The sequence below is a fragment of the Manis pentadactyla genome, chromosome 13, assembly GCF_030020395.1.
Source record: "Manis pentadactyla isolate mManPen7 chromosome 13, mManPen7.hap1, whole genome shotgun sequence".
Classification (NCBI taxonomy): domain Eukaryota; kingdom Metazoa; phylum Chordata; class Mammalia; order Pholidota; family Manidae; genus Manis; species Manis pentadactyla.
In genome coordinates, this window is record NC_080031.1 from 45,377,713 (window position 1) to 45,399,175 (window position 21,463).

The window sequence follows — 21,463 nt, forward strand, 5'->3', positions numbered from 1 at the left end:
CCCTGAATAGCCAAAGCAATCCTGAGAAAGAAGAATAAAGTAGGGGTGATCTCACTCCCCAACTTCAAGCTCTACTATAAAGCCATAGTAATCAAGACAATTTGGTACTGGCACAAGAGCAGAGCCACAGACCAATGGAAGAGACTAGAGAATCCAGACATTAACCCAGACATATATGGTCAATTAATATTTGATAAAGGAGCCATGGACATACAATGGCAAAATGACAGTCTCTTCAACAGGTGGTGCTGGCAAAACTGGACAGCTACATGTAGGAGAATGAAACTGGATCATTGTCTAACCCCATATACAAAAGTAAACTCAAAATGGATCAAAGACCTGAATGTAAGCCATGAAACCATTAAACTCTTGGAAGAAAACATAGGCACAAACCTCTTAGACATAAACATGAGTGACCTCTTCTTGAACATATCTCCCCGGGCAAGGAAAACAACAGCAAAAATGAGTAAGTGGGACTATATTAAGCTGAAAAGCTTCTGTACAGCAAAAGACACCATCAATAGAACAAGAAGGATCCCTACAGTATGGGAGAATATATTTGAAAATGACACATCCGATAAAGGCTTGACGTCCAGAATATAAAAGGAGCTCTCACGCCTCAACAAACAAAAAACAAATAACCCAATTAAAAAATGGGCAGAGGAACTGGAGAGACAGTTCTCCAAAAAAGAAATACAGATGGCCAACAGACACATGAAAAGATGCTCCACATCGCTAATTATCAGAGAAATGCAAATTAAAGCTACAATGAGGTATCACCTCACACCAGTAAGGATGGCTGCCATCCAAAAGACAAACAACAACAAATGTTGGCGAGGCTGTGGAGAAAGGGGAACCCTCCTACACTGCTGGTGGGAATGTAAGTTAGTTCAACCATTGTGGAAAGCAGTATGGAGGTACATCAAAATGTTCAAAACAGACTTACCATTTGACCCAGGAATTCCACTCCTAGGAATTTACCCTAAGAATGCAGCAATCAAATTTGAGAAAGACAGATGCACCCCTATGTTTATTGCAGCACTATTTACAATAGCCAAGAATTGGAAGCAACCTAAATGTCCATCAATAGATGAATGGATAAAGAAGATGTGGTACATATACACAATGGAATACTACTCAGCCATAAGAAAAGGGCAAATCCAATCATTTGCAGCAACATGGATGGAGCTGGAGGGTATTATGCTCAGTGAAACAAGCCAAGCGGAGAAAGAGAAATACCAAATGATTTCACTTATCTGTGGAATATAAGAACAAAGGAAAAACTGAAGGAACAAAACAGCAGCAGAATCACAGAACTCAAGAATGGACTAACAGGTACCAAAGGGAAAGGGACTGGGGAGGATGGGTGGGTAGGGAGGTATAAGGGGGGAGAAGTAGGGGGGTATTAAGATTAACATGCATGGGGGGGTAGGAGAAAAGGGAGGGCTGTACAACACAGAGAAGGCAAGTAGTGATTCTACAACATTTTGCTATGCTGATGGACAGTGACTGTAAAGGGGTTTATAGGGGAGAGCCTAGTAAACATAATATTCGTCATGTAAGTGTAGATTAGTGATAGAAAAAAAAAGGGCAGTTTCTGTGTGGTAACCTCCAACGAGTTCTACACAAGGGTATAAAGGGCATATAAAAGTGTAGGCAAAGGGTCTGTTTGTGTTTATACAGAGGATCAAAGCCTAATTGGGCTACCCCGAAAATGAACTAAGATACGATATGAAAAAGAACTTCCAACATCTGCACTCTCTGGAAGACTCATGCCAGAAGATGATCATCAAAAAACCCCAACAAAGATCCACGCACTGCTACAGCTGTAGATGCACTCATCCTACCAGTTCCTGGACTTGCCATGGGAATGAGGAAGGAGATATCTAAGCTGGCCTGTGCATACAGTAAAACAACAAATTTGACTGGATCTATACTGTTGGAACTCAACCAAGAATTTGGAGAAGTGCAAATTGTAGCGCTCCAAAGTCTTACAACTACAAACTATTTACTGTTAAAAGAACATATGGCATGTGAACAGTCCCCAGGAATGGGTTGTTTTAATTTGTCTGATTTCTCTCAGACTGTTCAAGTTCAGTTGGACAATATCCACCATATCATAGATAAGTTTTCACAAATGCCTAAGGTGCCTAACTGGTTTTCTTGGTTTCACTGCAGATGGCTGGTAATTACAGATATGCTTTGGTTATGTAACTATACTCCTATTATGTTAATGTGTGTGTGCAATCTAAGTAGTAGCTTAAAACCTGTACATGCTGAAGTTACTCTACAAGAAGATATATCAAAGAAATAATCAATCTTCCCATGTTTTCTTCCGCCTGCTACTTCTATAGCTTTTCTTCTTCCTTCCTAATTATAACCCTTAAATAGAATTCGTGCCTCATATCAAATTTACCGAGTATCATAATTCTTCCAAGTGGTAAAGATACCTCAAGACAAATGCTGGGCATAGAAGCCACAGGGCATAAATATGCAAAGAAGTAAAAAGCTAACTTTTTCAAACAATAAGGCTTCTCTCTCACTTACCAACTTCACATTTCCCTGTATGGCCCCGGAAGATGACTGGTTAGCCAGAGACGGGTAAGATTCCTCAAGGGAGGAACAACCTAAGACAGGCACAGTCGCAGGGGGGCCATCAGGTGAGAAATTGGGGATCAACAGAGGTGAGGCTTAGAACCTCACCCCCCCGTTCTGAGAGAAATCTTCTGCATACGTGGATGTTTTATTGCCCTTGTCTAGCTTGGATTAACACATAGTCTACAGGCACACACCTGATCATCTACATGTGCTCTCTTACAACACTAAACTATGTTTTCTACCTTTATCTTGTATCTACCTACCACTTCAGCATTTTATTAAAAATAATAATAATAAAGAGAGAAATGTGGTATCCACATATAAATCAAGTATAAAAACCAAATGAGTATTCATATTTGAACTGACTGTTTAGAGTTCATAATGCATGAGCAAAACCGAAAGTTTCTGTGATGACTGCCCTTGTACTGTTCACTATGTAACTTATTCATTATGTAAGAATTTGTTCTACATGTAAAAACTTGTTTGTTATGCCTCAGAAGATTGGAGACTGACAAAAATTAGGCTTGGGGTGGATTAATGATTGTGCATTGAGCATTGACTCCCCTATACAGAATTTTATTGTCGTTAACAACCATTTGATCAATAAATATGAGAGATGCCCTCACAAAAAAAAAAAAAAAAAAAGGACAGACTTCCAATGGTAAAATAAATTAGTAACCGGGATGTAATGTATAGCATAAGGAATATAGTCAAGATATTGTAACAGCTTGGTAGGGTGATAGCTGCAACTAGAATTATGTATATAAATGTTCTACCACTGTGTTGTACACTTGAAACTCATGTAATGTAATACTGTGTGTCAACTACCCTTCAATAAAAAATAATTATTAAAAAAATAATAATAATAATAATAATAGTAATAATAATAAAGGGAGAAATGTGGGATCCACATATAAATCAAGTATAAAAATCAAACAAATATTCATATTTGACCTGAATGTTCATGGTTCATAATGCGTGATCAAAACCAAAAGTTTCTGTGATGACTGCCCTTGCACTGTTCTCCATGTAAGAACTTATTCACTATGTAAGAATTTGTTCACCATGTAAGAACTTGTTCATTATACTTTAGAAGATTGGAGACTGTTGAGAATTAGGCTTGTGGTTGATTAATGATTGTGCATTGAGTCCCCTATACAGAATTTTATTGTTGTTAACAACCATTTGATCAATAAATATAAGATATGCCGTCTCAAAAAAAAAAAGAAAATTTCTAAATTGTTTGAAAACTTTTGGAAGTACATAACACCAAAAGAAATAAATGAACGTGTGGGCACCCCCACCCAAACCAGCTGCGGGAGGCTGAGTGTGCATGGCTCCCACGTGCAAATGCACTCACATGTGGAAGGCTGACGCCCTGCCCCCTGCTCCTGCTCATCTTCCTCGATGCAGGTGGGAATGTCACATGGCCAGGGGCAGTGGGTGGGACTCAGTGGTCCCACGTGGGCTGGGCAGCCAGATCCGTGCAGGCGCCATGGCCCATGGGTGGAGGGCTGGCTGCTGGAGGAGGATGTGCTGCTCTCTGAGATGGTGGAATGTGGCCTCTTGAAGGGGGCAGCCTGGCCACCGGGAGGAGGCACAGCTATGGACATTTGGGTCTGTGACTCTGGAGAGGACAGAAAACACATGAATCTGGCCTCTGCTCCAGAATCGCAGACAGATTCAAGAACAATAGGCCCATCCAGAGCACCGGCCCAGTTCCTCTCCCTGTGGTCACCCAGGCATGGTGTGGGCCTTACATGTCCACCCTCCTGCTGGCCCACAGGGCCCACTGCACACATGGGGCCTGGGTCTGAGTGGGCAGGCAGGGTGAGAGTGAGGGCCGAGGCGCCTCACCTGTCTACTTCATGATGAGGTCCGCAGCCTGGCCACTTCTGGCCGCATCGTTGGGCTTGATGTCCATGAACAGCTTGTTGCCGATCCCCATACACACCAACTCCTGCATTCTGAGTTCTAAGATGAAACAATGCGGCCCATTCCCCAAGCAGTTCATTGAGTACGATGCCGCCTATGATGCTCTACACCCAGAACCGTTAGGCCAGGAGCATGTCAGGCTGGCCGGCCCTGCTCCCTGAGTGTTCTTGGGGCCTAGAGGTGGCGGTGCCTCTGACCTGGCCTCACAGTGGCCCTTTTCAGGGACCAAGAGAAAGGCGAGGGGCCTTGGAGACTGGGTGTCCAGCGGGAGAGAAGGGGAGATACCCTGTCTGCTGGTGAAGAGCGGTGAGCTGGGCAGCAGGTGCAGCCTGCAGTGGGGACAGACGGGATGGTGGGCGTCAATGGGGACAGCAAGGGACAGCAGAAGAGAGAGGGACTTGGGGACAGCAGGGAATGGTGGGGGCACTAGGGGACAAAGGGGGGTAGAGAGGACAGTGGGGGACAATGAGGACAGCAGGAGACAGAGGGGAACAGTTGGGGACAGAGGCCCCCAGGCCAGGCACACATGCTGTGTGCTGAGTCCTGGGAGGGGTGTGAGCCCAGGTGACCATGTGACAAGGTGGCCCCTGGAGACCCAAGCAGAGGAAGGAAGGCAATGATCAGAGCCAGGTGGGGCAGGGGGATGGGCAAGGGTGGGGGAGGCTGGGGAGGGAGACCCCGCCAGGCACCACAGCTTCCAGCTCCTGCAAAGTACTGACCCACTGGAAGGGGTTTAGGGGCCATTGGGCTTACTGAGCAAAGCCGCCTCAAGCACTGATCCAAGCCCAGACCAAAGTCCAGCCTAAACCCTGCCCCCACTCACCCCAAAACCTAGTCTAAACCTGCCCCAAGCCCAGCCCCCTGACATCCCACCACCTCTGTTCCTCAGCGCCTGCCACCACAGGATCTTCCTGATCACATTGGTCCAGGTGGTCTTGGCCTCCACAGAGCTGGCCTGGAGAATGTACGTGTCCTGGAATTTCCACCTGCAGAACCGGATCTTGAACCTCAAACCGCTGTCGCCCACATTCTCCGTCATCCTGATCTCTGCTGTCTGCATCACAAACCACGAGGGGCAGCACTGTCAGGAACCCCAAGGCCCTCCCTTGAGCAGCTGACCACATTCTGGCTGACTGTTTGACCCCAGCGCCTAAGTGCTGGAGATTTGCAGACACCAGGTGGGGTGGACAAGGCTGGGCCAGGGGCTCCCATGGATGGGATGGATGGAGTGCCCCCATCTGCACTGGCTCCCTCTCGGAGCCTCCATTTCCCCACTGGAGAAATGATGGTGGAATGGGAAGGCTCTATGGAGCCCTCTGGCTCTCACCCAGGGCCACAGGACCCCTGTGATGTCCCTCAGTGCTGGCAGGTAAGGACTCGCAGGGGTGGTCTTCCCTGGGAGGAGCCTGGGAGCAGGAGACCTCACCCTTAGCCTCCATCATCAAGGGGCAGGTGAGGGAAGGCCACCTTCATTCACCATGACCAATATCCAGGCTGGAATCACGGACTGAGGGGATGTTTGTTTTCCAGCCTGAGCCAGCACACAGGACTGGAAAGGGCGAATGTCCCTGCAGCTTTGGGAGGTCTGAGGTTTTCAAAAACTCAGCCAGAGCACCACAGCAAGTAACAGACACCACGTGCTCCCTGCTTTGTCTCCAGTGGACCAGGCCCAACCCCCAGTGGCACTGGGCACACAGGAGGAGGGACCCCTTGAAGGACTGCTTGTATGTATAGGTGTTGTAGTCCCCACCCACCTTTATGGTCTTGCCGAACAGGATGGGGTCTTCAAAGAGGAACACTTGCCTCAAAAACTTTCTCCTTCCACAGCAAATGATGAATGCATCCTGGCATCTCAGTGGCCCCTATTCCTTCAAATTCACCTGCAGACAGAGCAAGTCTCCCTCAGGGACAATTAGATTCCAGCTTATACATCCACCCTGGCCTCTGGGAAGGGGGCTTGAGACTTGAGTTCAATCCCCAATGGCCACTGACTCAATCAGTCCTGCCTGGGAATGAAGCCTCCCCCAAACCCCAAAGGCCGGGCTTGCAGTGTGCAGAGCGGTGCACCCAGGGCAGCGGAGACTCATGGCCCTCCCCACATGCCCAGCTCTGTGTGGCTCTTCCCTCTGGCCCCTGAGTTACATCCCTTACAATAAGCTGGAAATCTAGGGAGTAAAATGCTTCCCTAGGTTCTCTGAGCCACTCTAGCAAATTACTCAAACCCAAGGAAGGGGTTTTTGGAACCTCCAGCCTGTGACTGGGTGGGGTAGGGGGCAATCTCATGGGACAGAGCCCTTAACCTGTGGAGTCTGACACTGACTCAGGGAGATGGTGTCAGAACTGGATTGAATTATAGGACATCCAGCTGGGGTTCAAGATATGCCTGGATGTGAGGGGAAAACCTATACACTAGGTCTGGAACCGGGTGCCGAAACCTCGGCAGGTTCCTGTGCTTGCCGGTTCACAGAGGGTCTGCGAAAGCCCTTTCGCGCATGTCAGTGCAGTTCCCTCACCCCCAGAATCCCATCTGAGCAGCATCTGGGCTGATGCCGTGTGGGGGGCTGCAGTCTCTGCGCCCTTGCCAGGCAATTGCTCCCTTGTGAGATGGGTCCCAAACAACAGCAGGTCTCTCCCACAGCCTTCCATCCTGAGGTCAGCTCTGTTTCAGTGAGGCATAGTGTTCTCATTCTGTGTGGGGAATTCTGTAGCCGTGCCTTCTGACCTCCAGAGACAAGGGGTCCCATCTGAGAGGGCAGTCTCCTCTTCCTCGTGTGCTGGTCCTGCCATGCCACCATGGGGTTGTGTGAGCATCGGCCTTAGCACTCCCAAAGCCCCATAGTACAGCTGAAATGTCGATGCATCCAGTTGATTTAAAACAGCTCCAATAAGTCTGTTCTGCAGCCAGCCTGCTTTTCAGCCTGCTACTGCCCCAGTGGCCCAGACGTTGGGGTCCTTCCTCTCACCCTCCTGCCCCTCTGGTAGAGTCTCTAGGGGGGCCTCTGGGAGGTGTCTGTTTCGGGGACTTTCCTGAAGGAAAGTTCATGTGTTCTTGGCCCTGATCATGTTTTTCCCCTGCACCAGCCCAGAGTCCTGAGTGCATGAAAGCCCGTCATGGCCTTGGACACTTATGTCGCAGTCGCAGATGGCATCCACGGTGAACAGATCGTTGCCGTGGCGCAGCTGGAAGTGGACCACGTCCTCAGTGGCTCCAAGTTTCCCCAGCTCCTGCTGTTGGGCCGGGCAGAGGCCAGCCTCCTTGACTGGGTCCTAGAGCAGGAGTGCATACTTACCCATGCACTGCACGGGCTTCAGCAGGTAGGAGTCCAGGTCCATCTTGTCACCCAGCTCCCGCTGCTTGTCCTGCATGGGCAGAAGAGGGGGTCAGGTGCGACCAGGCTGGGGGCGACACGGTTCATGGGGAGGGGTGATGACCTTGAAGAAGGTGTTGCCATGGCCGTGGAGCAGGGCATCTGCCTAGGGCTTGTTCTTGCTGTAGAGCACGTACAAGCCAAGCTGTTCCTTCTGCAGAAGAGAACACAGGGCACCTGAGCCTGGTGGGGTTGGAATCGCTGCTGTCCCTGCCATCCATGCAAGTTCTCCCACAGGATGGAGGGAGGAGGCTAGAGGAAGGAGGCTGTAGGCAGGAGGCTGGAGCCTGCAGGCAGGAGGCTGGAGGCAGGAGGCTGGAGGCAGGAGACTGGAGCCTGGAGGCAGGAGGCTGGAGCCTGGAGGCAGGAGGCAGGAGGCTGGAGCCTTGGACCTGCATCAAGACTACTCAGCTCCCAAAGGTGTGGGAGTGCCCCAGGCCTGATGCCAAGTCCTGGAATTGTCTTAAAGTGGAGTTTGGGGGAAGGGGCAAGAGGGCAAGTCTGTGGGTTCAGAATGGGGGGCTTTGAAATGTTACTAAGATTCAAGAGCCAAAGTTGTCCAAACATTTAAAATTCTTGAAATTATTGCCAAAAATACAGAAATTGCACCTTATGACTGCAAGTGTCTTTCAAAAACTAGCTGAAAAGACATAACCTGTGAGATTTCATTCATCTGTTGTGTTTTCCTTGTGGAATCTCTATTTAAAAGTGCTGAAGCAAATGTTTCATCTGCCCACAGTGCAGACCCCCTGGGTCCCTGTGCCTAGAATAGTGCCTGGTAAGCATTTACTGAAAGGATTTTCTTTCCAAAGTGAATTAAGAATTTTGTGAAAGACCCTAATGGGGAGATGGTCCATTCTCGTGGCTGAAGAGAAAGCAAGCAGCCCCCTCAGTTAATGTGTACATTCCATGTGCTTCTGTCAAGAGTCCCCACCAGATTCTCAGAACTAGGCAGGCCTTGCCCCAGGGAACTTTGGGAAGGGTTCTGAAGGGGACCAGTGGGCTTCCTGGGTGTGGGAAGCAAGCTGATTGGGACTTGCTTTGGCCGAGTAGCCCTGGGCATGAGGGCACAGGGTGGGTACAGATCTCAAACGTGAGGATGTGGGCGAGGCCCCAGCGTGTGTGGCTCTCCACAAGGCTGCCATCAGGCGATGTGTATGGGATGTGGCCAGTGCTGTCAGACCCACAGCTGCCTGCCTGTTGTGGGCCACTGGCTGGGCCACAAGTCTTACTGTGCCTAGGGACCCATGCCAAACCCCGACAGCAGTGCTCCGACTCTCCTGGCCCTGGGTTCCCTGCAGCCCAGAGGGACTCACATGTCTGAGGAAGCCCTGGCCCATGGCCAGTGGACAGAGCCCACAGCACTCCAGCTCCCTGAGGAAGTGCTGGCCCTTGAAGTCATGGAGCTCTGCCCCGTTCCCAAAGATGACATGGCGCTTCCCACGGAGGTCCCGGGGCAGGTCTGCTCTTTCCATTTCTGGAAAATAGTTGTCGATGACATATCCTAAGGACGTGACATACTCCCCCTCTGTGGAAATCATCTCACACATTATGTGTTGTGGTCAGCAGCTGGAAGACAGAGAGCCGGTGGGACAGTCAGGCTGCAGGCAAAGGCCCCTGCAACACGGCGTCAATGTTTCCGCCTCCTACAGAGACAGAAGCAATGGAAATCCAGTAGGACAGTGGCGGCATGCAGACAGGAGGCTCCCAGCAAGCAAGCACTTCCAATCCAGCAATGACCACTCACAGGAGTGTTCCCAGCCCTGAGTCATTCTCTCACTGTTACCTGTAGTGCAATATAAATAGGAAAGATAAAAGCAGGGAGGGATGCATATTAGCACAAAAAAGAACTTCCCCATTATTGATCATGGCCTTTACAAATGAGAGATCCTTTTGGAAACTGAAAAGGTGAGATTCACAGGCTCCTGACTTAAGCCCAAGTCATGAGGCCTCTTGTTTCCAGAGGGTATGATTCCAGCCCCTCTTCAGGGGTTGCTCTGGCAGGACATCCAAACACTCCCAGCAGGGAGCCTCTGCAAAGAAGGCTGTGGAGATTTTTGGGGACATAGGTTTCTGATACATACCTGCTGCTAACCCACTAGAAGGTATTTCTGCAAAATCAGCTTTATATAGTGACATCTGACCCTGAGGCCAGGGAGGGATGTGAGCAGGGGGCAGACCTCTTCTCCTCCCTGGTTCCTGCTGGTGTCCAAGCACTGTACATGTCTCAAGGATGCACATGGTACCAATCGGCTGCACTTCACCCAGGCCCTGAGCAGAGTCTGCTGGTGAACTGGGGCCCCACCCTGACAACAGCAAGGCACATTGCTTTCTTCTCTATTTGATAGTATCCTACCAGCAACTTTCTTAAAGTACTCAATCCCAATGAAGCTAATGGGGGTGGCAAATTTTTTGCATATATTTGGTTTTTTCAAGTGGAAAAATTAATAGCAGCTAGTGACGGGAAATACAGTGGTGGTCTGAAGAGGTCCTGAGTGCACCCACTGCAGCTGGCTTGGAGAATGTGTGCTTTGCCACACCTGCACAACAAATTTTACAAATGCTATTGTTTTTGCAAAAATGGCACCTTCTGGTGGGTCAGTACCTGCTGCAGGCCTGGAGGAGCCCCCAGCAAACCAGAGGGCCACTGTTACAGCAAGCATGGGCCATGGAGTCACCTCCTGTCAACAGTCACTGAAAATAAGCATCCTTAAATACTCTGGAACAAAATAAAACTAGTGGTCTGGGTATTTGGACCAAATGGAAATTGACTTGTGGACATGATGGCTCAGGATTTCCTGGGAGATGCCTGCTGGCCAAGTGACAGGAACACCCCCAGACAGGCAGCAGGACTGTCTCCACTGTCCTGGTCTCTGAGGAGGGCCCCACTCCAGACCTGGGCTTGGTGGGTCTGTGGCCTGGATGCAGCAGGCAGGGTGAAGGGCCCCCACCCATAAGATGGTGAGCTTCCTGCTTCTCTTCCGGGTCCTCGGTTCCTGCTGGCATCACCTGAAGCCCAATCACCTCTCTCCCCCCTCCCAATCCCAGCACCTAGCCAATAGCCACCAGCCCTGTAGAAGTAACACCACAATCATCTCATGCCCCTTCCTATATAACCCAGCACCTTTCCCTAATAAAGCGGGATTCTCTGGTGAATTGCTGCTGTGTGTCGCTCCTTCCTTTCATTGGTGCCGAAACCCGGGAGACGGGACACCCCAACTGGGCCCCATCTTCCCCCAGACACCAGCAGCAGCTTGCCCTCGTCCTCTTCTTCCTGCGCTGGCTCATCACACTCACCACTCCTCTCTGGCCTTTGGGTAAGTTTTCCCCTGGAGCGGGCCACTCTTCCCCGAGCTATGGCAGTGCCATTGACCATGATCGTCCAGCAAGGCCCTGACGCTCGGGGACAAGGAGGGAACTCTCCCCGCCTCAGGCCTTCACGGCTGCGGCGGACCCTCAGGCCCCTCCTCCAACAGTCATAAATGCACTCACCGCTCCTTCCATTAGTGCCAAAACTTTTTAGGCAAAATTTCCCCGGGGTGGGCCACTCTTCCCCGAGCTATGGCAGTGCCATTGACAATGATCGTCCGGCAAGGCTCTGACGCTCAGGGACGAGGAGGGAACTCTCCCCGCCTTAGGCCTTCATGGTTGTGGCGGACCCTCAGGCCCCGCCTCCAACAGCCATAAACGAGGTGACTCCTTTGCAGATGAGAACACTCCCTTTTTCCCCCCTTCCTCCTTCTGTTCCTTCCTTCGAAAATTCCTAGTACTAGGTTCCTCGTGACTCTGGCACTCTGCCTTCTTAGAGAAGTCTGGGTGACGACCCACACTTCCTAAGAAATTCCGACTCATATATGAGTTTCCGCAGACCACTAAGGATCACTGGGGACGCCCTTTGTCTCCTTGCGGTCTGCTTCCAGTCCGAGGATCTCCTTTCATCTTCCCCTGTTTGTCTCCTTCTCTGTCCTTTAGCCATGGGGGCCTCCTCATCCCTCCCTGAAAGTTCACCTCTTAAATGCCTGCTCAAGCATCTAACTGCCCTCTCCCTGACACCTGATATAAAACTAAAACTTCTCTGTAAATACTGCTCCCAAGATTGGCTGACATACCACCTAGACAATAACAACCAATGGCCCACAGGGGGAACTCTTGATCCTAACATCACTCACAATCTTTTTAACTACTGCCAGCACTTGAAAAAATGGAAGGAGATTCCCTATATCAAAGCTTTTCGCCTCCTAGCTCAAAATCCCAGCCTCTGCACCACCTGTTCCAAGCCCCAAGTTCTCCTAGCCAGCAAACCATCTCCCTCCCCTCAGCATACTCCCAGTCCCTCTTCGATTACCTTTGACCCAGCCAACGAATCTCTGCCATACAGGCTTCCCCCTTCAGCCCCTCCCCCTACTACAAACCCTCCGCCCTCTTCTGCAGTCGCTGCCGTCTCCACCTCCCCCCCCGCAGAAGCCTCCCGCCCACTCCCTTCCCCCTCCTCTCCTACAACAGCCCCTCTCCCTTCCTCCACCACCATCTCCTCCCCCACCTCAACCCCTCCGCCTTCATCCCCCTCACCTACCCATGCTGCAGATCGAGCCTGAGCCTTTCAGCCCCCCTCTAAGTCCCGAGGGCCTCCCAAAATTATCGCATCTTTGCCCCCATCACCTGTTTCTCCCCCACAGACTGAGCCAGAACCCTTCAGTCCCCCTCAGACTCGGTCCCAAGGGCCTCCCAAAATTATCGCCCCCCTCTGAGAGGTAGCAGGATCCGAAGGCATCGTGCGCGTTTACTTCCCTTTCTCCTTAGGAGATTTAGCCCAACTTGAGAAACACCTAGGCTCCTTTTCCACCGATCCCATGACATATATCAGGGAGTTTCAATGGATCCTCCAGTCATACAGCCTCACACATCATGACATTTTCATGCTCCTGGCCAATACCCTCCTTCCTGAAGAGCGCAGACGAGTTTGGTACTTCACCCAAATGCACGCTACTGAAACCCACAGGACTGAGCCCACCTATCCCCCTGGCCGCACCGCTGTCCCCGAACAAGACCCACGCTGGGATTATAACACCGCTGTGGGTCTCTGCTCTGGAGATATCTTCGCCTGCTGCTTAATAGCAGCTCTGAAAAAGGCAGCTTGTAAAGTAGTCAATTTTCAGAAGCTCCAAGACATAATTTAAAGGAGGGAGGAAACTCCCTCCTTGTTCTTAGACAGACTCACTCAAGCCCTATTACAGTATACCAGCCTGGACCCAGAAATGCCGGATGGAAGACATGTCCTTATGACATACTTCCTAGCTCAAAGCTACCCCGACATTAAAGCTAAACTCAAAAAGTTAGAACAGGGCCCCACTACCCCACAGACTGAGATCCTAACAGTGGCCTTTAAAGTCTTCCGTAACCGGGAGGAGGAGAAAGAACGCCATAAACAAAAGGCTGATCAGGCCAATCTCCAAATGTTGGCCCAGCTGATAAAACCACAACCTGGGCGCCCCTCTACAAACAAGCCCCCCCAGGAGCTTGTTTCAAGTGCGGAAAAGAAGGACATTGGTCAAGGGCATGCCCCTCCCCCAGATATCCTACCACCCCATGCCCCAGATGCTACAGAAAGGGCCACTGGGGGTCTGATTGCCCAGCCACCCGAAGGGGAGGCTGGACGAACAACCCCCATCCTAAGCCTGCCGTAGTGGGGCTGGCAGAAGAAGATTGATGCGGCCTGGGGGCTTTTCGCCCGACCATTTCCATCACCAAACAGGAGCCCAGGGTTACTTTAATAGTGACGGTCGCCCCATCTCCTACCTCCTAGATACAAGAGCCACCTTCTCAGTCTTGTGGGAATACCGGGGCCCTACCATGCCTGCCATTACTCCTATAGTCGGGGTAGGAGGTAAACAGATTTTCCCATTAAACCCCACCCTTTTATGCACAATCCAGGACAATCCCATACCTTTCTCCCACTCCTTCCTGGTTATGCCCCAGTGTCCCATCCCCTTATTAGGACGGGACATCCTTTCTCTCCTCCATGTTTCCATAACTATATCCACTCCCACAGCCCCCAGTACTCCCTTTCTAATGGCCCTCATAGCTGAAGAAAGACCCCCCTCTACCCAATGAAAGCTCCAGTTCCGCCCTCATACACGCTGTAAATCCCAAAGTTTGGGGCATTACAAGCCCCTCCATGGCTCTATGTCCTCCTGCCTCTGTCAAATTACATGACCCCTCTCAGTATATCTGTCAGGCCCAATACCCCCTAAACACTTCAGCCCTCATAGGCCTTCAACCCATCATTCAAGATCTTTTAAACAAAAATTACCTCAGACCCACTCACTCCCCGTTTAATACCCCCATATTACCTGTTAAAAAAGCCAAATGATCTTTCTGCCTCGTCCAAGACCTTCGCCTCATCAACATGGCCATCGTCCCTATCCACCCCTTAGTCCCAAATCCATACACCCTTTTATTGCAGATCCCTGCCTCAGCCTCCCACTTCTCAGTCCTAGATCTCAAGGATGCATTTTTTTCTATCCCTCTGGACCCCTCCTCCCAAGATTTTTTCGCCTTCACCTGGACGGACCCATACACAAGACATTCTGAACAACTCACTTGGACAGTTTTGCCACAAGGCTTCCGAGATAGTCCCCATATTTTTGGACAGGTCCTAACTCAGGACCTCAAAGAGTTTCATCATGATCACTCCGAGTCCACCTTATTACAATACGTGGACGATCTTCTACTCTGCAGTCCCTCGTGGGAACAGTCTCAACTTGACACTGCCTCCCTACTTAACCTTCTAGCTTCCAGAGGTTACCGGGTATCCCCCGTCAAATCTCAAATATCTTCCCCTTCTGTCACTTACCTCGGATTCCTTCTATCTCAACAAAGAAAGTCCATTACCTTAGAGAGAAAACGTTCCTCTCTGACCTGCCCGTTCCCAAAATCAAGACAGAAATCCTTTCCTTTCTAGGCCTGGCGGGGTATTTTAGAGCGTGGATCCCTAACTTCTCCCTGTTGGGAAGACCCCTATACGACCTCAGCAAGGGCCCCCCTGAAGAACCATTATCCTCCAAACCCTGACACTCCTTCATGAAGCTCCATCAAGCTCTTATGGAAGTCCCAGCTCTCCATCTTCCTGATTTGTCGAAGCCCTTCTCATTATACATTCATGAGAGGTCCAGTCAAGCTCTAGGAGTCCTAGGCCAATATTATGGCCCATCCTTTGCCCCAGTAGCTTATCTTTCCAAGCAATTAGACCCCACAGTTCAGGGATGGGCCCCCTGCCTACGGGCATTAGCCGCTGGACAGCTTTTGCAGAAGGAAGCTCATAAACTGACATTCGGGGCGACCCTTACCATTCTGTCCCCACATCACCTAAAGGATCTCTTAACCTACAAAAGTTTACAGACTCTCCCTCCCTCCAGACTCCTGACCTTACTGTCCTCTTTCCTCCAAAATCCAGACATTTCTTTCCTCCCCTGCCCGCCCCTGAATCCGGCCACTCTTCTTCCTCTACCCTACTCTCCTCATACTCCCTCGCATGATTGCCTGGAACCCCTTCACAACTTCCTTCCGTGCCACACCATGATCTCCGAAGGAGCCCTCTCACACACCGACCTCATCTGGTTTACTGATGGGTCCTCCTTTAAACATGAGGGCACCCATTTTGCAGGATACACAGTAGTCTCCCTCAAAGACATCATTGAGGCACGAGCCCTACCCCCTGGTACAACCAATCAACAGGCCAAACTCATTGCGGCCACCAGAGCTTGCACTCTGGCCCAGGACACGTCTCTCACACTGTACACTGACTCCAAATACATATTCCACATTCTCTTGTCTCACGCAGCAGTATGGAAAGAACGAGGCCTCCTCACCACAAAAGGAAATTCCATCACTAATTCAACCTTAATTACTAAACTTCTAGAGGCTTCACAACTCCCACACCGACTGGGCATAGTCCACTGCAAATCACATCAGAAGGATGACTCCCCCATTACAAGAGGTAACAACAAAGCTGACAGAGTAGCCCGGTTGATTGCCCTATCAGAAGAAGCACCAGACAACGATCCGTTTGCCCTTGCGGTTTTAGCCTTATCACAAGACACACTCTGTTCCCAGGAGAAAGAGTCCCTCTTCCGCTTCTTACACGATCTGTTCCATCCTAGCCCCCAATCCTTAATCCATTTTTTACAATCCTTTTTTTCTCTCTCTCCTGAAGACAAAACCCTACTTAACCAAATCACCCGCACGTGCACCATCTGCCAACGCACTAACCCTAATACCCCCCTCAAGGCCTGACCCTTCCCAGCTCATCAAGCAAGGGGCAATGTCCCCGCCACAGATTGGCAAATAGACTTCACTAACATGGCCCCCGTATGGTGTATCAGATACCTACTCGTGTTAGTAGATACATTTTCAGGATGGGTCGAAGCTTTCCCCACCACTAACAAACGACCATCCGCAGTTGCCTCTATCCTCCTGACCCAGATCTTTCCTAGGTTAGGGATGCCCACTTCCCTCCAATCAGATAACGGCCCTGAGTTCACTGCCCAAATCATTCAGAACCTCTCCAAGTCGCTCTCACTCCCCTGGCATCTACACTGTCCTTATCGACCACAGGTTTCGGGAAAAGTAGAAAGAGCCAATAGGACTCTAAAAGACATCCTGACCAAACTATTTCTAGAACTACACCTTGACTGGGTTCGCTTACTTCCCTTAGCTCTACTTCGCATTTGGGCCCTCCCAAAAGAACCTTCCTTCTTGTCACCCTTTGAGATCATGTACGGCCGCCCAATTCTACCCCCAGGGCTCCCTTCTCACAAAGGACCAATTCCTCCCAATATGGCCCTTCCACTACTCTCTCTCCTCTGCACCGAATTGTGGAAATATCAGGATTGGCTCCTTCCTGACCCATCCGCCTCCCAAAACCCTCCTTACAGCCCGGCCAACTAGCGTTTTATAAATCGCCAGAGGATCAGCCCTCTCTCACCCCAAAATGGGAAGGTCCACAACCAGTTATTCTCTGCACCCCCTCGGCCGCCAAGCTCTCACTGCCTGATAACTCTGTCACCCTTTGTATTCATATCTCCAGGTTGAAACCAAACACCCAGGACCCACCTTCTCTGGACACCCAGGACTCATCGGTCACAACCCAGAGTCCTTTGGATACAGCCCAAGACGCTGTCTACTCTACCATGCTTCATCCCTCTGATCCCTTGAAACTCCGCATCTCCCATTCACCCCCTTTGCCATCCATACCTGAATCATGACTTTTTCCTCCTTTACTGCTCTCTCGCTTTTTTTCCTCATTCCTATTGTCTTCCCCGCCACCCCAGCCTCCTTTGTATGGTGATTCAAAGTCAGACAGACTTACACACAGCATCAAACAAAAATTACTGCCCTCATTGCCACATCAGACTGCCCTCTGAAAGGCTGCTCCAAGCCTTTATACCTCCACTTTTCTCACTCCACCGAAGTGTTCACTAGCAGTTACCTTTATTCTCCCTACCTCTGCTTCCTCTATGACCAAAAACAAGCCTATTGCAGGCGATGGCCAGACACCTACGGGGGATATCCCTACCGGTCTTGCGCCATTCACTACATGGGTAACTCCCAGTACCCACAGTATTACTCCTCCAACCATTTCATGAAATATCCCAACGGCTCATTCTCCTTATCAATCCCAGATCCCTGGGACTCTCGATGGGCCGCTGGAGTCACAGCCTCAGTTTACTATGGGGGGTCCTCGACCCCCCATGGTACCCTTCATATCTCTCAAGAGTATGTTCCCTCTCATTCCCAGATCTCTCAAGTTGCATCAGATATTGGACATTCCAAAAAAGTCATTATTCAAACATTTGACGGTGTCTCTTCATCTTCCTATCCCCGCCCCTCTTCTAATTTCTCCTACTCTTGGTTGCAGCTCATTCAAGACACCATCTTTCTCAACCACACCCTCAACACCGCCAATTGTTCGTGTGCACATCACTACAGCTGGCCGCCGTGCCCCTTAATATTTCCAACTACTCCTTCCAAGCAGAAGGACAACCCCTCTGCCCCCTGGCAGACATACCCCTATGGGAACCAGAATACGCAGACAATCTCACCATCCACCACTGTGTAGGCCCAACTCCTCCCCCCTCCAGCGCACTTCACTGTCTCTCTATCTACACCCGTACCTCCGGCTCTAAGACTTTTATGCAACCGGGACACTTCTTTTGGTGTAATGGCAGTCTTTTCAACTCACTGCCTCCCAACTCCAGCACACCCTGCATTCTCGTCACCCTAATCCCACAGCTTACACCTTACAGCATGACAGAATTCCTTGAGCTCCAACCTCCCCTACCCTTGTGCACAAGAAGGGCTGCTTTCCTTCCCATTATGGTCAGTATTTCCCTAGCCACCTCAGCCATTGGGGCTGAATTTTCAGGGGGAGCCTTGGTTCACTCTCTATGGGCAATAAGAGATCTCAACGCCAAACTTGTGGGAGCCCTGACATCCACTGCCGATTCCCTGGCCTCTCTCCAAAGACAGGTCACTTTGCTAGCTAAAGTCACCCTTCAAAACCGGCGGGCCTTAGATCTGCTTACAGCCGAGAAGGGCGGCACCTACGTCTTCCTTCAGGAAGAGTGCTGCTATTACATCAATGAATCTGGCATTGTACAAATTGACATTACCAAACTCACCGACCTTGCCTCCAGCCTCCACTCTGCTTCCAATTCCAACCCATTCTCTTCAATACTAACAAACACCCTCCTTACCTTGCTCTGGCCCATTGCAGACCCTATAATAATAATTCTTCTTGCCTGTTTCTTCTTACCCTGTATAATAAAGTTCATTAAATCCCAAGTCGGAAAAATCTCTACTCAAACTTTCAACCAGCTTTTACTCAGGAACTATCAGCTTCTGGCCACAGAAGATCCCTCACCCTCACGTGACCTCCTCACCACATGCTGAGATGGACCCCTCTCTCTGCTGGAAATTGTTCCTGGAAACAATGGCCGCAGACACCTGGCTTCTGGCACCCGTATCCTCTTGGCACCATTGGAATCAACAAGTCCTCGACCTATGGTTACAGGGAACCTTCACTGATTTCCAACCTGAAGAAGTCCACATCTACTCGTCCTTACTGTGGGGATTCCTATCAACCCTTTCCTCCCGGTCCTCAAGCCCTCACTCCCTTCTCTGCCCCCGTTCAGCAGGAAGCAGTCAGAGAGAAAGCAACGTCCACAACCCCATAGAGGAGAAAGGGGGGAATGAAGAGCCCCCACCCATAAGATGGTGAACTTCCTGCTTCTCTTCCGGGTCCTCGGTTCCCGCCGGCGCCACCTGAAGCCCAATCACCTCTCTCCCCACTCCCAATCCCAGCACCTAGCCAATAGCCACCAGCCCCGTAGAAGTAACACCACAATCACCTCATGCCCCTTCCTATACAACCCAGCACCTTTCCCTAATAAAGCGGAATTCTCCGGTGAATTGCTGTTGTGTGTCGCTCCTTCCTTTCACAGGGGACCTATCCTCAGGGCCAAAAGCAGGACAGGTCCCCACGTGTTCTCCCAGACACAAAACAACCAAGGGCTGCTCTCAGCAGGTGGACAGCCCCGCCCCTGTGTTCTGCGGCCCCTAAACCTCAAAATGAGCTTGGTGTGCTGGAAGGCAATTCACAAACCTGTTGCCTTCCCTGCAATGCAGATGCTCCCAAAGTCCCAAAAGTCCCACCTTTTAAGAAGCACATTGTAACTGCCAGAGGTAGGAAAACTTGAAGGAGTGTTTTAGAAGACTTACATAACCCCCTCAGGTCAGATTAAGGCCTGCTCTGGAGGACACCCACCTCCAGCCAGCCCACCACTCACTAGAGAAATGGACAAGCAGCCCAGGGACAAGCAATGCCCAGCAATGCTGCTATCTGCCATTAGGCATGGGTGGAGTTCTTGCCCAATTTTATCCAAACTATTAATAACATTTTCTTAAATATTTGACACATTAAAATGGACACATCTGTTTGGGCAATAGGTAAATGGGTGCATATCTCTAGTCTCAACACTTAGGGTCTTTTTGTAAAAGCAATTTTTAAAGTAAAATTTTCATATTGTGGCCTTTATTTGCCTATTGTAAATTTCTAAAATCAGGTCTCCTTAAATAACTAGACTTGGTTATGTAACCATCAGAGCGGGTATGCCACATTACCTCAGGTCATGGAAAAGAAGCAGTTTTCAAGGATTCTGTTCTAAACATGGAAAGTAATTAACACCTTGCTTAAAAGCAAAGGCATACTTGTTTCAGCCTGGACTGGACAGGATGGGCTGGGAGGGGTGCCTATGTATTCTCTGCTTTGTAGGAGCACATGGAATGGCTCTGGGTGTCTAGATCTCCATTGAGCACTGGGCCTGAAGGCTGGAGGGCTCCCTTCTCACCTTCCTGCTCTCTCTCTTCCTCCCGTCACCCTCACAGGGCCGGGTCCTGGCAGGAGAGGACAGAATTCGGTTCGGAGGGGAGCTCTCAGCACCCTGGCTCAGGGGTCCACCTTCTCTGGGGCTGTGGCAGTGGTGGTCTCCAGTCTTCTGATGAAGAACCCCATGTGGCCTGGCCGGTGCACATTCCTGGGGCCACAGACTAATGGAATCTCAAAGCTTTGTGTTTTCTTCATGATTTTCTTCAGGGGTGTTTCCTGGGGTGGCCACTGGGTGTCTGAATGGGTTCAGAGTAGGTGGAGCTGTCGTCCGGGACATGCACACCTGGGCCCAGGTGCCCACTCTCCTGCCCACACAGAGTGGTTTGTCCAGTGTGCACCTTGGGGTCACTGAGGCAAGTCCAGGATTGCTTATGGTGTCCCCTCTCAGCCCCCTGGGCAAGCACCTGCTTCAGGGGGCTCCAGTCCAAAGGTGGGGCACCAGGGCCCGGGTGGTCACAGAAAGGGCCTCTTAAAGCTGCAAGGCCCTGTGCCACTGCTGCAGGGCCTGCTGGCCGCCCAGGCCCCACCCCACTGCCTTGCCCCACGGAAGCTCCCCACAGTCACCTCCGTGGGCTCCTGGTGACAGCTCTTCAGATATCGGCAACCGACTCTGGGCCTACGGATTCTGGGAGCTCACAGCACTAAGGCATCAACCCACCCACCTGCACAGCAGAGGAGCGAGCTGGTCAGGGCAGCAGGGGGCCACCGCTGCCAAGATGGCCTGGAAGGCCTGCCTGATGCTGTGCGGCCAAGGGTGGCTCGTGTGAACTCAGGTCACAGGACTGCTATGCAGGTCACTCAGACGCAGGACCAGAGTGAGCCAGATGGAGAGGCAGGGAGATCCTTCTGCCCACAGTGGCAGCTGCTGGCTGGACTTTCCCACTGGGAGACCAGGTGAGTTTGTGTCTGAGCCTGGTTTGTGTCCTGCGGCAGTCAGAGTGTTTGCCTCAGTGGGAGGGGAGGGCCTGAGCTTCTCTTTGTCAGAGTAAAGCCCTGGGGAGGATGGGATGAGTGTGAGAAGGCTGCCCCCACAATCCTGTTGAGCTCTCTGAGGGGAAATGGGTGTGCAGGTTAGGATGGGTGTTTTCTAAACCCTTCAACATATTTGGGTTTGACT

The 21,463-nt window shown here is 50.7% G+C and overlaps 1 protein-coding gene across 1 annotated transcript in view; it reads right to left on the minus strand.

The window, feature by feature from the left end:
* LOC118921862 (pleckstrin homology domain-containing family G member 4B) overlaps positions 1–20,996 on the minus strand; it is a 38,911-nt gene extending 17,915 nt beyond the window's left edge. The window contains 11 exon segments of the mRNA XM_057490440.1: positions 4,464–4,572; positions 5,410–5,589; positions 6,245–6,413; positions 7,657–7,893; positions 7,966–8,055; positions 9,218–9,459; positions 20,215–20,221; positions 20,309–20,415; positions 20,418–20,552; positions 20,555–20,694; positions 20,989–20,996. Coding sequence (XP_057346423.1) covers positions 4,464–4,572; positions 5,410–5,589; positions 6,245–6,413; positions 7,657–7,893; positions 7,966–8,055; positions 9,218–9,459; positions 20,215–20,221; positions 20,309–20,415; positions 20,418–20,552; positions 20,555–20,694; positions 20,989–20,996 — 1,424 coding nt within the window.
* Positions 20,997–21,463: the final 467 nt, after the last annotated feature.